Raw genomic sequence first — 18,388 nt, forward strand, 5'->3', positions numbered from 1 at the left:
GCGAGGCAACAGTGCTAACCACAGAGCCAGCTTGCAGCCCCCATTACAAATATAAATAAGACAAATAAAATGAAATAAAAATAATAATACTTTTAAAAAACAAAACACAAAGTCTTCCACATAAGAAAAAACAAACAAATCTTGCTGATAGAGAATCCTTGTATTTGTTGGGTTTTCATTTCTGTTTCTGTAGTGTCATAATTGAAGTTCTATATTAGTCAGAATCATCTCCAAAATTAACATTACTGTGTGATCTTAGCCTTGATGCTCAAATTAGTCAAACTAATCTCCATCAAAGCATCTCCACAGAAACAGACAGACGCTGCTCTGGGCAAAGTATCTCACTTTCTTAATAATTCTGTAGGTCTTCATTTTTATTTCAGTAAGCTGAATTTTAGATAATTTTGTGAGGTTTTAATTGTTACTACTAAATTATTCACATGTTGACATTAAAAACAAGGCTGTAGGACCTTAACCTCAGTGTCTAAACTTGCAAAGCAGATCTGTCAGTCTTGTGTCCCTACTGGAAGGCTAAAAATCTATGCTATAAATACCAGTGACTGATTTCTCCTGGTGTCCAGGTGTGCTGCAGCGGCCCACTGTCGTCTCTTTCTACGCGTACTTTTAATACAAACATAATCGTGATTTTTCCGACTGCACCTGAAGGCAGCAGTGTTGAGTTCACGCCCCCTCGACGCCTCCTTCCACTGGAGCCGTAAATATTCAGAGTATGTGGCATCGCAGCGGCAGTGGAGCAAAGTGCGCTGCGGAGGAAGCTTCTGGATTCACCGTTAACGCTGAGCTGGAGCTCTGCCATCCTCACATCTGGAGCCCGTCTGCTGCTTCACCTTCAAGGTCAGTTGTTTTATTTTTATTTATTTTGAATTCTCTACATTTCTGACTTTTTTACTGACAAGATAAACAGGTTGAATACTTCAAATTATTGATATAAATTGAGTTTGTCCTGTTGCTGTGTGCATTATCTGATTTAGAGCCAATGTGTTTCTTGTTTTAAGGAGCTGCTGGGAAACTTTTAGCGGCAGGTTCTTGATAAATCAACTTTTTTTTCTGATTTATTGCTAATTGTTTTAGTAATAACTGAAATACATTGGTGTATTTTGGGCAGTTTTATTGAAAACAGAACAGAAATGTCCCATAATAACTGACAAACTTTATAAATTACAACCAGGGACAGGAGAAGTTCACCTCTTTTATACATGAAGAGTTCATCTGCAACTTGTTTTTGTTGTTGTTTGCTTGAGATAATATCAAATCATACTGAAGTGAAGTGGATCTGACTCAGTAGAAATGACAACAACAGAGATAACTTAAGTTTGGTTGATGTTGTCTCAGGTAGACGATGGAGAAGATGGTTTTCTGAAGGTTTGTGAAGATCTGTTTTTGCAAATGAACTCTTCATATTCCTGAACATAGATGGATTAATTACATACAGCTATGACACCTGGGCCGGCATTGTCTATAGCTTCAAGACTGTTTGGTGAGATGAGTGAGGAACAGTGTGTCTGGACAATCATATGTGTGACAAGTGCCTGGAAAAAATAAATGTACTTGAATGAAATTCTGATTCCAGGTTCATATAAAGACTGTCATGAATTCCAGAGTTGGGAAATTGAAAAGGTCCAGTCAGTGAGAGTTCAGTGATAACAAGGTTTCATTAGTCCTGGAACATTTCAGTGTCCAACAATGATCTCAGAGCTGTTTAGGATTCTTTTGTGGGGACAAATACTGACTCCGGAATAAGATTTGTCCCTGAAAATGGACTGCGGTCAGGCAAGCTAAAAAAAAAACCTCCTCATCAAAGTGCGCATCAGACGACTTGTTGGTCTGCACACTTCAGCAGCGACCGTCTCATCACACCCGGCCGCTGAGGAAAATTTAAGGGTGATGTTTTGTGGTCTTTTGATCCCCCTTCATGCTCAGGCCTGTTCTGCAGTCTCTAATCCAACTGGGAGGACCCCTGAGTAAAAGGCAAGATTGATGGTTTCTGGTGCGTTATGTTTTCTTTTCAATTAATTAACAGTCACAGCACCTTTTAATTTTAGTCTCCAAAGTATGATCTCACTGCAGACTTGCTTTGCGGTGAAATTTCTCTCTTTCGGAGGCACATCGACGCCCTCCTGACACATTTTGAAACTGGGAGTGAGTCTGCGATTGTAGGCAGATGTACATGTGAGTCAGGGAGGGACTGAGTACGTGCTCTGGGCTCTGTGCGGTAACAAAACAGTGTTTACTTCACGCTCACACTTCCTCTGCCCAGTTTGTTTTTCGTATCCTACAGCCACAGCACGTCAGACAACAAAAGCCTTACGGCACGGCGTCCCACTACATTCCTCTGGGTATTAGTGTGCCCTGTTGTTTAGGCTGACCTTGTTTGTGCTTGGCGGCAGCTGAGGTCTGTGGTTTTCGGTTCTCATATGTGATGAGAAGTTCTGCAGATATTACGGCAACTATAAACCTTAATGATGTTACACCAACAATTAATCATGAGCAGGACGCCCATTTCCGTCTGGTGCATCCTCCTCATGTGTATGAAATGGGTATTAATGAAGGAGAGTGTTGCTGGACTTCCTTTTTGTTAAATAGGACAGAACAGCATTTTTCCCAATGTTTGGATGAGGACATGTCGAAGCAAAAAGAGGAGGAAAGACTCACATCATCTCCATCTTCTTTCTAGAAACAAATACACAATGCCAAACTGGGGAGGAGGCAACAAGTGTGCAGCGTGCCGTGGAACGGTTTACCACGCCGAGGAGGTGCAGTGTGATGGGAAGAGTTTCCACAAATGCTGTTTCCTCTGCAGTAAGTACACGTCTAACACCCACACCTGAGATATTTCAAAACACAGATAGTGATTTTAAATGGTAGTTATTTGTTAAAGTGGGACTAAATGGATTTTATGTGTCAAGGGACAGGAAATACTGGTCAGCTTGTGAAAACAGATGATGTCTTCTGTGGCTCTAAATAATCCTCAGTATGAGTTCAAAGAGTCTGAAGAATGCGAGCGTTTATTTACCACGGACTCATGGTCGCGGCACCTGTTTTATTTGAAGTATCTGGTCCTGTGGTCGCCCCATGCAAGAGCCTAAGAACAGTGTTAGACTTCCCACATTTGCGAGTAGTCCGCCAAGTGACATAAATTTTGTCATCTGCCAAAGTACGTGAATATCAGACTTTACAGATGTCCATGTGCAGCCTAAAATTCAGTCTTTACGACCGCTGCAGCGGTGCGTATGCTGAATGCATGGAATACATCTACATCAATCTGCTGTGCACTCAGACTCCTAACAGATAACAATAACTTCACATCAGTGGTTCATGTGCGTGTTGGTAACGGAGGAGAATTATACATGTTGTTAAAAGTTATAAAAGTGCAGCATTCACTGGCTGGAGTGTCTGTTTTATAATGATGTTGTTATCATGTGGTGTTGTAGTTGCGTCAAAGGCTGTTCTTAAAACTCTCGTTAAAAGAAGCTGTGACATCTGAGGTTTATATAAAACATTTAATAAAAATGTCAGGACACTGAACTTGTTGTACTGAAAAGGTCAACTCTTAAAGTTCAGATGAATTCGTCCACCAACACTTTAACAATCACATTTGTTGTCTGTTTGCTTGGAAGTAGCTGGTTATAAACAAATGAGACGTTTTAGTCGGACGGGTTGTGCAGAACGGTTCTTTGAGGAGCCACTAAGCAGTGAGCAGCCATGTCTGTGTGACCTTATTTGACAGAAATCTTGGCCTTTCCAAGATTTTCTAAAGCGTAAAATGTCCATTATGCTTGAGAAAGTGAAACATCCATCCATCCATCCATCCATTATCTATACACCACTTAATCCTCACCAGGGTCATGGGGGGCTGGAGTCTATCCCAGCTGACTCAGGGTGAAGACATGTTCACCTGGACAGGTAACCAGTCTATCACAGGGCTACACTTAGAGACAGACAACCAAGCACACTCACATTCACACCTACGGACAATTTAGAATCACCAATTAACCTCAACATGCTCCTGGACTGTGTGGGAGGAAGCTGGAGAACCCGGAGAGAACCCACGCTGCACGGGGAGAACATGGAGACTCTACGCAGAAAGATCCTGGTGTCCTCAAACCGGCGAGGAAACAGTGCTACCAAATGCGCCACCATGCAGCCCCACAGTGAAACCTGAATTAGCAAAACCAATTTTTATTCTCAGTTTTCATTCAAGGTGATTTTCCCTCTTTATGGAGGGAGCATCTATAATTCCACTATGCAGGGAAAACCTGCTGGCATATTTTAATAGCTTTTACAATAAATACAGAAATGTCAGGCCTGCCAGCTGCAGATATTGCATCATCTTGCACATATTATTTACTATGTGGAATCCAAATCTTAAGAGCCGTGTGAGATCAGGCACAGAAACCACCGAGTCAGGAGAAGCTCTTGAACTGATTTTCACCTCCTCGGCTCATCAAAGAGAGCTCGTACTGACATTTCTAGCACTGGTCACTGCTTGTTGAGTTCACACTGCATTATTGTCAGTTTGTTGTCCGGGTGGGCGGCTTGTCCTGATCCTGAACCATGATCCTTGAAATGTCAGCGAAGATGTTCCAGTGAGGAGCTTGCACACGGACCAGGATTTCATTTAGCTGCTATCAAGAGAAGACCAAAACAATCGGAGCCACAAAAGATGAGTTTATTTTTTCGAGCGGCTCAGTTACAAAGGCGGCTTTGTCTCACTCTCCCACATAGAAGATGATGAGCAAGGGGACTTAGTGTCTTTGGATCCTTCGCCCTTTCCTCCAGTTTCTCAGTTTGACATTCTTTGACATTCACCTCTTTTAATGTCTGTGTATGAAAGGCAGCTTTATGCCGACAGAGAAGCCACACAGTCGAACCTCATGTGACTCTGTGTACCGCATCTGTCACTTTGGCTTTGATATTAGTTTACACTCAGTGCCTGTGGCAACGCATGAAGATTAATGATGTTAGTGGAGAGAAATAGCAAATAAACCACAACAGTTGCCACAAAGGTGGATGAGGACGTGTCAGGATTTAGGAGACTTTTGAGGGGACGTACAGAAGTCATCTAAGGAGCTGCTAACAGCTCTCATTTTGAGTCTTGGCTGAGGGATCAGAGACATGAATGGAGACATTTTTTCCTGCCGGTTGTGTGAAATTTTAAACCAGTATCAGACAGTCCCACAGTGAAAGCCATTGTGTGAAGAATTCAAGTAATCCCAAGAGCCAGCATGTGCATAAGTGGGCAGTCTTAAGCAGCTGCAGTGCTTTTGTTTTTTTTCAGACAAAACATTCTTTACGCAGTAAAAAACCTGCCAGAAATCTTCAACAGCTTCTGTATGATGATGACGATGGGGGTAGAAATGGCAGAAACTGAACATTTATTTAGTTAAGAAATAAGAAAGGAGGCATAGATGATAGACAGAAAAAGATGATGCTTGTTGCATTTGAGATTAAAAATGAAGGATGGCATCTTCTGAAATGTCTTGGGGATGTGTGGGATACGCCACAGCCAGACAGTTCATGTTCACTGTGTACAGTCAAAATGAAAAAGTCAAAACTGTAGAAAAAATGCAGTTTGAGACATTTGAAATACTTTTTTTTGACTTTGTTAACCTGTCCATATGGTGTTTCATATAACGCTCTTTAAAATGATAGTTAAGGTAAAACCAGAGTGCAGCTTTACATGTAGACACTGCATTTAGTTGAAATCTTAGGTGACAAATTGAGCAATGAGGGTGTCGGCAGAGGTGTAAAGACTGAAAACAACTAGAATGAATTGTGTGTGAACACTGGAAGTTGAAGGATCTTGTAGAGTTCAAGGAGTTTTTTTGTTTGTTTTGTTTTTGTCACAGAAGAAGACTTGTAACCTGAAAGGGTTTGAAGACTCAGTTGAGTTCAGTTAATAGGCTGAAGATAACTTTAACACAAAGAGAGGCAACCACACATGTTCCCACTCACGCATGGACAATTTAGAATCCCTAATTAACCTACCTGCATGTCTTCTGAGAGCAAGAAGAGGGAAATCCTGCACAAAGAACATGCAAACTCCAACCAGAAGTAATAACAACTGCACACCAGCCTTTAAAGAACAACAACAAAACTTCAGTTCTTGTCAGCACCACAGATTAATGGTTCACACACACAGATCTCCTTTCAGCACTTAGGGTTCAGCTAACACTTTAAATGACCTATCTAAATACATTCCTTCTTGGCACTTTAGCTGACATTTAAACTCCTGTAATGTTCTAGCTCATCTGAATGTTCTTCTTGAACTCCAGAACTTTTCAGCCCTCCCCTTTAACTGGGATTATTTCAGTCGTTGCCTTTCATGCCACCTGCTTTGCTCTTTCCAGTGTCTTTCCAGCAAAGTTTATGCTGCAGGTATACGTACATGTTCTTGGGTAAGTCAATGATTTCACAGCATCACTGGTCCAGTAGAACTCTCCCTCTCTGTCTTCCATCAGTGGTCTGCAGGAAGGGTTTAGACAGCACCACACTGGCTATTCATGACCAGGAGATCTACTGCAAGTCGTGCTACGGGAAGAAGTACGGCCCTAAAGGCTATGGCTACGGACAGGGAGCGGGAACACTCAACATGGACCGAGGAGAGCGACTTGGAATCAAACCCGAACAGTAAGCTGGGCTGAGTCGCTGCACATGTCAGTGAGACGCACGAATCTGTGAAGTACTTCGTGTCACTGTAGCTAATGGTGATCAAGTGTCCATTTAATAAGCTTTGGTTCCGTGTTAAGCTATGAATCATGACTAACATAAGTCACAGCTGGACCTCATGACACCGTATGCGATGACATCAGTGCTGTCACTCATATTTACTGTATGAGCTGCTGTTCAGGGTTCTTGCTGTCCTCGTCTGTTCTTTGAAGCTCTGCAGTGTTTTCATCTTATGGGAGTGGAGAGGAAAGGGTGTAAAGATGTACAAATTTAGAACCAGTTGAACGGTAAAGTCCCTGCGGTGCTGCCAGTAACCATAAAACTACTTTAAATTCAACTCGGTTTTACATTTTTAGAGCTTCACTACAAGACAAATGAGATCTCGAAAAGTCTCAATAAAGGATCATTGAGTAGACACAGTTACACAAGAGCTGCAGCGAGGTCACAGAGGCCACTGATTTCAGCGGCGCATTATGTGCAATGATGTTTATTAGTCGCGGCAGCTGACCGTGACAGAGCTAATGTCTCTACACGGCTTTATTTTCAGAGCTCCGAACTTGAAGTAGTCCCCAAATGCAGAAAGTACTTCACATGCAAATCAAAATGGTTGTTGTTTTTCTCCTCCACCAGCATAGCAGCGTCAGACAGAAAACAGCATGATGCCGTATTCCAGTAGGTGGGTTTATCTAGGTAACTGCTGGGTGGCCCAGTGGTTTGAGAGGCTGCCCTGTAACTACGCTTTTATTGCAACCTAGTTTTAGGCCTCTCCAACCACCTCCAGGAGATCAGGGGTCCAGAGCAAGAGAGTAAACACCTATGTGGTTTGTGAGTGTAAATAATGACCTTTATCTGTAATCTTATTTGTCAGATGTCAGTCACAGATTAGATCAGAAACCCTGCAGCATGTCGGACATTTCAGCACACCAGACACATAAGGCACGAGTTTAACGGTTTCAAAGCTGTGTATATAACCCTCTGCTCTGTTCACCATCGTTTTCTGTTCCTCACTGCTGAAACCACAAAGCTATGAAAGAGGAAAGAAACCTTGACGGGAATATTGGCAAACGGTCTGCCTCTTTATCAAATCCAGATTGGCTAAAGCAGCTGGTTTGGTGAGCAGCATAGAACCAAGAGGGAAAAAGGCAAAGTCTTAGATTCAGAGTAATGATTAAGAGTAAAATGCATAACCTAACAGATCAGGATCATCGCTTTCCAACGGGCTTCCAGCCTGCTGGACTGGAACGGGTCCGCTTTCTGGACCCTCGGATTGTCAAACTACAACCGTTTAGATATCTGAGAACCTTGTGCGCGACGTAAACCCACCCAAAACAACAACACTTGGTGCACCCAGAGTGTTTACGCTGCCCCAGACGTCAGGTGGTTAAAGTTATGAAAGAGTTGCTTATGTAACCAGAAGGGTCCGGCTCACCCTGCTCTCTGTCCTCCACCACAAAGGGCTTCTTTCAGGGGCCACTGGAGCTGGCAGTCACCCTTCGATAAGCACTGCTCCGAGGCCCCGGGGTGCCCTTCTCCGTTTCCCAGCACTGAGAATAGATTTTTACATTTTGACAATATTTTGTTAAGTTGTCTCTTTGTGTATGTATTGATTAAGACGTGAATTAATCTTTAAATAACACTGAACTAAATCATGCACTGTTGGTACTGATTACTACGGATGTTTTGGGACTTGGTTCAACACTGGTAAATGTTTTCTTAAGAACAGAAAGAACCTGCTGTAACCTGAGAATGTTACAGCTTAGTTTTGCATGAGAAAGCTAAAACTGACAACTTTAAAGTCAAGTTCCTGCAGTTATCTATTGATTTTCACCGCTGAATGAAAACCCTGTTCATGATTATATTCAGAGACTCTCAGAACTTTTAGTTGATATATACTCAAGTCTGTACTGGATCAAAATGACTGAGACATACACGTGGTTTTTCTATGAACTGTTTTCAGGAACTGTTTTATTTTTATTATTTGTCCCCTTAAGGACTCAGACTCACAGACCCACCACCAACCCCAACCCGTCCAAATTTGCCCAGAAGTTTGGCGGATCGGAGAAATGTGCTCGGTGTGGAGACTCTGTCTATGCAGCTGAGAAGATCATGGGTGCAGGGAAGGTGAGAGTTTTACCTGAAGCATGTTTCACGCCACAGACCTTCACACTGTTGTTGTACGACAGCTGATCATTCTTTTCATCTTAATAATTTATTATGCAGTATAATTGATAGAATAGTGTTTAAAAGTATTGAAATATGTCCATTGCAATCTCTCAGAGAATGCCCTCATATTGCTTGTGTTGATCAAACAGTCCAAATGGTCGTTTATTTCAGTTAACAAATGACACATTTTTACATGTAAGAGCTAAAAACAAAGAACATGTAGATGTCGGCACCCTTTGTCAACAGCTTATAAATGGTACTAACAGCTTCATTAATGATACACCGTGAAATAATGCTTTATAGATCGTTTCTAAGCTCTGCGTAAGAACACATTTTGGATTGCTAAGTTGTTTATCCTTTCGGTTTGGTGATTCCACTCTACATCAACCCATGGATGTCCCATATATGCAGCTATGTGGCTCAATAAGTTCACACTAAACTTCACACTTGCCACCTTGTTGTGGAGAATCAGGGAAACAAGGGCTCCACTTAGAGAAGGAAAAACAGCAAGCGCCTCTTACAGGTTTTAATATATCTGAATTTTAAAGGAATCATTTCACCTTCTTGGGCTGCAAGGTGCTCGGTGGTTAGCACCATTGCCTCGCAGCAAGAAGGTCGCCGGTTCGCGTCCCAGTTAGGTCACCCAGGATCTTTCTGCGTGGAGTCTCCATGTTCTCCCCGTGCAGTGTGGGTTCTCTCCGGGTTCTCCAGCTTCCTCCCACAATCCAAAAACATGTTGAGGTTAATTGGTGATTCTAAATTGTCTGTAGGTGTGAATGTGAGTGTGCTTGGTTGTCTGTCTCTAAGTGTAGCCCTGTGATAGACTGGTGACCTGTCCAGGTGAACCTGCCTTCACCCTGAGTCAGCTGGGATAGACTCCAGCCCCCCATGACCCTAGAGAGGATTAAGCGGTGTATGGACTTCAACTTCTTGTGTTTTTGTCCAAGTATCTGTTTGGATCATTAACTAGAACTGTATAAACATACCTTAGTCACTGCTCACTTTAATTTCTAATAAGCCAAATAGTCTTCAGTTCTAACTCTTAAGAAGTCATGAGTGTATTGATGTAATCATGAACTCTGCTTTCGCTCGTCCACAGATGAATTATGGTCCAGATCAGTTAAAGATCGGACTAAGAGAAGGGATTTTGGTGTTTTATTTGTCAGTGGTGGCAAAACCGTAGATGCACGATGATTAATGGATGATCATTATTTCGACATCACACAGTTTTGGATCATTGTTCATCTCCAAGTGCTGGATATAATAAATGTGGCCGCATGAAGCCAGAAGGATGTGTTTCAGCCTTAAGAAATTACTTGTAAATTGAGGCATCTGCCAGAGTATTAGCCAAGTTAGCTATTCAGCTTTCACTGGTTTAGCCAAGTTGCAAAAATTATGACACTTGGGTGATTTGAGAATTCATTTGTTGTCATGACAACGCTGACGTAGAGTCCAAAACTCAGCTGTGTGTCTGGGAATCTGATCGTATGCCACAGACAGTCCTCCTGCTTTTCTATTCTGGTTTGTCTTGTTTACACTAATGTAATGACGTCTGTTGCACAGACCTTAAGCCAGTTTAAAATAATTCATGCACTTATAATTAATGTGTCTAGTGCGTGGAATGCATTCATCGTACAGTCTTAGCATGACCAGCCTCAGAAGAGATCAAGCCTTTGTTGGTTTCTTGATCGTCATCCCAGAACAACATCTATATCACAACCACAGCGGAGAAACTTGTTGAACCAGATTGATCACTCGTGGCTTTCACAGTGCTGAAGCACATGCAGGAGGTTTGGTCCCTGCTAATGAGAGAACACAAATCCTGTTTGTGACTGAAGCCGTTCCATAAAGCTTGGATGGGAGCTTCCTAACAGCTGGCGTTAATCTCATAAGGCTGCGTGGATACCGGGGCTCTGGCAGATGTTGTTGACGTGCTGATTTACAGTAGATGAAGTCTACATTCTTGAGATGTATTGGCAGGATGTTTTGTGCGGAAGAAGAAAATCAATGAGTCTCAGAGCAGCTGCTCACATGAAAATCTGTCCGCAGAGGAGGAAAAGATTTGTGTTCAGAGGGTTTTTGTTTCTTCTAAAAATGGGAGTGGACCGTTTCCCGTCGCTGATCGCTGTATGGATATACATGAGCTGATTTATAGCAGGTGACGTCATGAGACAGAGAGCTGTTGATGTGCTTCCTCATGGGAGGAAAGACTCCACTCATAGGCTAAAGCATGACCTGTAATTTTCTGTATAATGAAGACATTAGGAAAGGCCTCGGGCTGTGGGAAATCTGAGTAGCTTTGATGGGATTTAATGAAGGAAATGATGATATATGATCCAAGGAACCTCTGCAATTATTATCTGTAGACTAAAAGAAAAAAGGTCTGGAGTCACTGTTGTTTCAGCGCCGTACAAGTCTAACAATTCAGGCAAGACAGAGCATAAAAGCACAAGGACAGACATGAACTGCTGCCACAGCAGGTATGACATTTAAATTCTCTCTGCTTCTCTTCGTAGCCGTGGCATAAGAACTGTTTCCGCTGTGCAAAATGTGGAAAGAGCCTGGAGTCGACCACCCAGACCGAGAAAGACGGAGAAATCTACTGCAAAGGTGAGACCAAAGGAAATATGTTTTATCGCCACATTACGGGAGAATGATTGTGATGCTGCGTCGGTTTTCTGGTGGATTACTGTCATTACAAAGACTACACAGCCAGTCAGTAACAACACGGAGAAAACATTTGTTTTTACCAACACACTTGTTGGCAATGCAAGAGTGGAATAAATCCACCGTGCAGAATCTGCTGCGGAGGGATCCAGCAGCAGGAAATCTTCTGAAGCAAATCAACATCCATGATTAGGTTGTAAGTTTAGAATACTGTGACAAAATGGCACTGCATGTACAAGGTAAAGAGCATCTGACATGTAAGAGTTGAGCATCAGAAACTGAACCTATGTGATGGATTGATACCCACCGCAGCTATGAAAAGGTCAGGCTCATCAGGGAACATGTGGACTTCTGTTGCTTTGTTGAAGAAAATGGATTGAGGTTTGTTTGGACACATTTTCAAATCTGTGAGCAGGAAGATTGATCCGTGACGACTAAGTGGCACCAGCAGCGTTAGCACTGTGGCTTTAGGGGTGGAAATGTTAGATTGTCATGACATTTGGTAAAGACATTTACATCCCCTTCAGGATGAATGGAAATCCCCTTTAGGTGAGCCCTTAAAGCCAGAGTCAGTCATTTAAATCCAACACACCTTTTGCCAGATTCAGTAAATGTCTCCTGATGGTCTGCTACGGTGGCTGTCCCTTGAAAGAATACCTGGTCCACAGCCTCTGTGAGGGAAACCAACGAGTGGCTCAAACCGATCCACACAACACTACTCCTGTGTGTTATTACTTAGCTCTATTTATTTAGCAAATGTAAAGATGCTAACTTGCTAAACTAGAGTGATTATTACAGAATGTCTGATAACATGGTGGTGAGCACAGAGCTGCCAGCTGTTAATCTCAGTAAAGCTCTCGTTCATTCGTAATTACCCAAAGACAACCTTTAGAAACCATCTCGACAAACCCTCCCATGCTGGTTTAGACTTAACAAACAACACAGACAGCTGAAAGACGTCATCCAAAGCAGAGATCATGCAACAGGCAGCATACCAGGAAGGGGCTGTGTCTAGTCAAACCAGACAGAAGATTACATTTACATACATGATTCAGACAGGTCACGTTTACAGCTTTTAGGACGAGACTGTCTCTGCTGTTAGTCTTGTGACTGGCATTAATGATGATGCCTGCTCCTGAAAATGATTAACTAGTTATTCACAAATACTGGAACAGCAGCTAATTGTTCCCATGCAGTGAACCGACCGCTCCAGTCGCTCTTGACAGTTATCAGCAAAAGTAGAACTGGATGGACTGGGTGTTATGTAACAAACCTGTGAATGACGCCGTGTACACAGGCTGCTGGAGTTACTTCATGTTAGATGCGTTGGTTTGGCTGGAAGACACCAGCCATGTCCAGCTGCATCTGCAGAACATCTGCAGCCCAACCTCCACAATGAGTCCTCGCTCCTCATCAGCACAATGAGACCGGATGGTTTTTGCTAAACAGAGGACATTCACACACCGGTGCACACAGGGCAGGCGTAGAAACAAGCATAAACACACACACACACACGGACGTCAGCAGATGGATGTTTGCTGAATGTCATAATGAAACCTTGTGCTGATGAGCAGGAATGTTGCGTCTCAGCTCGAAAACCAAACAGGCCGAACTCCGCTGCTGCCATCAATCAGTGGCTTTGTCTCAGACCGCTCACTGTCCTCTAACAGAGAGATCCTGTCTCTGTTAAGGCAACATCTGGAGGTCGTTACTGTGTCTCATCAGACGTAGACCTGATGCATCACGTTCGTGGTGCAGAGATCAGCAACATCCAAACTGAACTTATCTAAAAAAAATCCAGGAATGATACACAGACGGTTCCTGTGTTGCACCTCAATGTTTTACCACAACCCCAGTAGTGAGGTTGTTTTAAACTCAATGTGCTGATGTGAGATGCAGGACCTACACACACACACACACACACACACACACACACACACACACACACACACACACACACACACACACACGGGTGTTTTCTATTTTGGCTGATTAGACCTAGAATTGCAAGGCAGCAAGAAAATGGGTGAGTTGTCATTAGGGCTTTCTAATGGGACATTATTACATGTTTCAGTGGCGAAAGCACGAGCGTCTGGTGAAATAAATGATCACAGGATTCCATTTCGCTGCCACAGTTTCAGGTTCCTGGTATTATACATGCTACCTCACTGTCGCACTCTTCACCAAGTGTCTGCTGTGAAATTTCCATCATTTTCAAATATAATAGTAACATGGAGTCACTGACAACAGTTGCGTGAGTCTGAGTGCCTGCAGTGAAATAGCCTTTTGACATGAGTGTAAAGACACGACCAGCTGTATGCGTATATAACCAGACAACCAGTGACGTCAGATTAAAGTGAAACTTGCTCTTCCTTTTGCATTAGCTGGCTTCACAAACCCTAAAACCTCAGTTATAATGTGCATCAATCAGAGACAATAAAGGTTAATATAGTTATTTCACCGCTCTGTAAATGCCGGCTGCTTATTCTTAATGTGACAGCTGCACATCAGAACTCCTAAAATGAGGTACATCTAGATTTGCCACCATCCCAGGATGAAGGATGCAAGGAAATCACTTTATTTTCTGACCAAATCAGAGTAAATAGCAATAGATTCATCCATTTTCTAATGTATTACAGTACCAGCAGCAGTGTAGATCAGAATGCATGCAGGTTTCTGTGCTCCAAACAGCACGGCTTCGTTCAGTTGGATCACTGACGTATAACTCAGCAGGTCTGTAGATGTAACATATTCCCTAAGGTGAGAATCTGTGACACTTCAGGAGAATATGGTGAGGAAAGGAACTGGTAAAAGGATGTCACTTCTTACAGCTGATTTAAATCCTATGAGGTGTGTCAGAAAAGTTTCAGGACTGCCGTCACAAAAGATAGATTTCAAATCCAAGCTACAAGTTTTCTCCTTCCCAGTAACCCCTCTGGAGTCTAACACACTTCCTCAGCCTTCTCTGCCACGGCGCCATGCACTCCTGGAAGGATTCTTCCAGGATCCTCACATCTCTGTCGTCACAGCCATCTTGATGTCGTCCTCGTCTTCTAAACAGGTCTCCTTGATGACCCCCTTGAGTTTGGGGAAGAGGAAACAACCCCACAGAGCCAGGTGGGGTGAGTAGGGAGGTTGCTCCAGGACGGAGATGTTCTTCTCAGCCAGGAACCGTCGGATGCTCAGGGCGTTGTCATGGTGAAGCAGCCTCCACTGGTCCTGCCACAACTCTGCCTCTTCTGAACGAAGCAAACGCCGCAGGATCTCTTTGTAGACGTGCTGGTTGATCGTCTGAAGGGGAAAACTCCTAGTCTGGGTTATAAATATATCTTTTGTGACACCAGTCCTGGAACTTTTCTGACACACCCTGAACACAACCTCCTCCCAGCATCAGTAACCATCTAGCAGGTTAAAACAGAGCCGCCTTCATCACCTTGACTTTTGGCTCATCGTGCCCATTAACACAAGTCTTACATTCTAGCACACGCCTCAGCTGCAGTTCATCTTGACATCACCTGGTTTTCAGAGCTCCAAATGCAATAATCCTGTCAAAACTGTAGCAGAATCAATATTTTCATGTGGAGAGTGTGTCTTTTACAGTCAGTTATCAACAACTCTGCAGTTTTCTCCACTTTTATAGGACATTTTAGCAGCTTTATGGAAATGACTTCAGTTTTCTGCCACCTGCCAGGACAGACATAATAAGGAGACATTCTGTTATCAGAGAAAACTCCTCCTGCTCAGCTCCACATGGCAGACAGATAAGCTGGTAAATATGGTGGAGCTGGAAGAAACCAAATGTGCTGAATGTGTAAATAGGCAACTCTTACCGCACAATAGATATCTGCTTGTAGGTGTTGCTTCTGTATCCAGGACTGCAGTGATTTGAATATTTCTTTCAAACATGTTGTGACTGGTCATAATCCACAGCCTGCTGCGCTGAGGTTTCCTGACATCACCTCACAGCGTCAAGTTTTAGATGAATAATGCAAGAATAAGTCGTGTTAATATTTCTTCTTTTCTTCCACAGCATGCTACGCCAAGAACTTCGGGCCCAAAGGCTTCGGTTTCGGCCAAGGAGCCGGCGCTCTGGTTCACGCTCAGTGATCAGCAGGATCCGGCCGACAATCACTTTTATACGTTCCTCTTCCCAACATAAACATTTCTCAGCCTCCCTCCTTGTGTTTCCTGCCTCGTATGTTTTTATTCTGAACTAGGTGCTCTTGATACGAATAAAAACATGAACAGACCAAGTGTTCACATTTGACTGTATTTTATTATTAAAGCCATTAAAACTGAACCATGCCCATATGTTTACATCTGAAGCGGAGTTACAGTGATGTCTGAAGGTGGGCAGAGAGGCACTGGAGATGATTATGTGCTTTCTTTTTTTTGTTTTGTTGTTTTTTTTTCTTGTCTTCTTTTATTTGTCCCACATGGTGAGGTGAGAGGGGAGACAGAAGAGAGACGTTTTAGGCTGCTGGAAGAACTAGTGAGGACTGCTTTGACTTCATGTCCTAGATGAGCCTGAAGTGGTGAACTCTGCCCTAAAAAAACAAAGCCCGCATTTTACCTAGGGTCACTGAAAAGGCATTATTAGAACACAAGTGGCTACCGATATGAAATGTACGGCCAGGTTGTGACGTCTGGCCTCAAAAGCACACGAAAAGTAGCTGCTGTGTCGTCTTTGTAGGGCAGCAGTGACATCAGTGGTTAGTAGGATGGAGGTCTGAACCGTGGAATGATGACATAACCGTCCCCCTTCTGACGATGCAAACATGAGGCCCAAACTTTCGGAGGCCTTTTGTATAATATAACCTCCCTCTATCCTTAAAACTATTGCATGATCACATTTCAGCTTTTAGAAAACAGAACAAACAAACAAAAAAAAATTGGCGTCTGCCTTAGTTCTCTAGTGTCTTTGCTTTACAATTTGTACATCCAGTGGTATAACAAACCCAGCGATATATGACGTAGAAATAACAAAAAAAAAAGAAGAAAAAAACCTTTTTGGATTGGATGACTACAGAGTCCACAAGCATGGAACATTCAAATATATTACACACTTGCACGGGAGGACCCGACTGGAAATCTGGCGACCTGAAAGGACAACTTCCACTAAACACACTGGATTTGAGAGAAAGAAACAAATTCTTTTTTTTTTTAAAAAAGAAAGGAAAAGAAAAAAAAAAAACAGACAAATGAACGTAATGCAGAAAAGTACTTGCAAATACTTAACATTCACTATATACAGACACGTGGCTTGCTGGGCTGTCGCCATGGTAACGACGATGGGGGACGGCGAGAGCCCAGCGGTCCCAAGCATCGTACATGCAGTGGAGTTTCTTGGCAAGGGGAAGGGGTCGTTTTTGGAGGGGAAGGGGGGGTATTTAAGGGTTAAAATGCCTATAGACAGCAGTGTCGGACATCACTAAAAGCTACAGTCATACACTTGGAGTATAGTCAGTTGAGTTTCTCCTTTCTGTTTGGTTGGAGGAATCCCCCAAACTCAAAAAAAAAAAAAAAAAATTCCAGGAGCACCTTCGACTAACACTGACAAAAAAAAGAAGAAGAAAAAACAAAAACAAACAGAAAGATGGTGTTTATGTACAGATGCACATTCTTTACATCTCAGTCCATCCTGCTGCTGCTGCTGCTGCGTAGCCGACTGGAGTCCAGACAGAAAGGAGGCGGTCGCGTCTCCTTCTCCTCTCTGTAAACGACGGAAGCGCCGTTTGTCGAGCGCCGCCGCTGGGCCTTCTGTTCAGTAACGGCCGAATCGAAACGAAAACACTCACAAACAAAATATACATGATCAGTGCAATGTTGTAGGCAGACAAAAAAGACACACGAAACAAATAAGACTTTACAGCTTCTAGATTACACGTACATGGAATGAAGCTTTCTTGTAAACTGTCCTTCTGTGGCGCTCCTCTTATACTCCTGTTAATAAATACACTCGCTGTACCTGTCTATAGAGTTTTATAGGTAAAGTTCCAACAGCTACAGGTACGTCTTTAATAGTTTTTCCTCATAAAAACCTACTCGGCTAAAATGATGTGAAATGTAAAAATGATGGCGCTAGAACATACTTTATCTATAAATAGTTTTAAAATAAATATACCTGTATCACATTGTCTGTAGGATATCTCCTGTTGTGTTTACAGTGGACACCGCTGAAGGAGTCCCACTTGATGCACGCCTTAATACTGCACGACGACGACAATGAAAAACACTCCTATGTCTACTAAACGTGTGTCTTTAGTGGATGCAGCTTCCATTCTAGGAAGTGGGATTCCTTCAGCGGCTCCACCTGCAACCCAACGCTCTCCTCTGATAAGTTCAGCAACGTTGGCAAATCCTCATCAGCTCCAAAAAAAAAAAAAACTCATCACGGTGCAAAATCAAGACCTTGAAAAGACATTCCCTTATTTCTATCATACTTAGGAACTAATAAAAAAAAACCTTTCCTTTAGCTTCCCTGGCCACCACAGTTAATAATCACAGGAACGGCGGAGTTCCCGAACCAATCGAAAACCACAAATACATACAGGGCACATCGACAGGGACACCATAAATAAGATAGAAAGTGGGGAGGGTGAAGAACGACGCTGCCTCTTCGCGGGCGCTGCAGCGTCCCAGTCTCCGGTACAAACACAAGAGCTTTTTTCCGTTCGGTAATTCCTCTCGTCCGTCGGCCTCTCTCCTCTCCGTTCGGGCCTGGCAGCAAAAACGCACCGTCCAAAGGGCTCGGGAGAAGAGAGGAGGTGGAGGGGTCGGGTAGCGGTGACGGTACAGTAATGATGTAGAATAATAGTAGTAGTAGTAATAGTAGTAAAGGTGGCGGTGAAGGCGGAGGGGGAGGGAG

General features: G+C 43.1%; 1 protein-coding gene across 1 annotated transcript; it reads left to right on the plus strand.

The window, feature by feature from the left end:
- The first annotated feature begins 742 nt into the window (after positions 1-742).
- Positions 743-15,820, plus strand: csrp2 (cysteine and glycine-rich protein 2). Its single transcript, XM_008278522.1, has 6 exons — positions 743-855; positions 2,696-2,820; positions 6,483-6,651; positions 8,682-8,811; positions 11,370-11,463; positions 15,551-15,820. The coding sequence occupies exons 2-6, from the start codon at positions 2,709-2,711 to the stop codon at positions 15,625-15,627; spliced, it is 582 nt and encodes a 193-aa protein (XP_008276744.1). The 5' UTR covers positions 743-855; positions 2,696-2,708; the 3' UTR covers positions 15,628-15,820.
- The last annotated feature ends 2,568 nt before the right edge of the window (positions 15,821-18,388 follow it).

Source organism: Stegastes partitus, unplaced genomic scaffold (genome assembly GCF_000690725.1).
Source record: "Stegastes partitus isolate 25-593 unplaced genomic scaffold, Stegastes_partitus-1.0.2 Scaffold126, whole genome shotgun sequence".
Taxonomy (NCBI): Eukaryota; Metazoa; Chordata; class Actinopteri; family Pomacentridae; genus Stegastes; species Stegastes partitus.

What these genes read in the sequence shown, in the direction of transcription:
- csrp2 (XM_008278522.1), top strand. Translation starts at nt 2,709, where the DNA reads ATGCCAAACTGGGGAGGAGGCAACAAGTGTGCAGCGTGCCGTGGAACG. An exon ending in CTTGGAATCAAACCCGAACA is followed by an intron (nt 6,652 to 8,681) that starts GTAAGCTGGGCT and finishes TGTCCCCTTAAG; the next exon opens with GACTCAGACTCACAGACCCA. An exon ending in AGATCATGGGTGCAGGGAAG is followed by an intron (nt 8,812 to 11,369) that starts GTGAGAGTTTTA and finishes TTCTCTTCGTAG; the next exon opens with CCGTGGCATAAGAACTGTTT.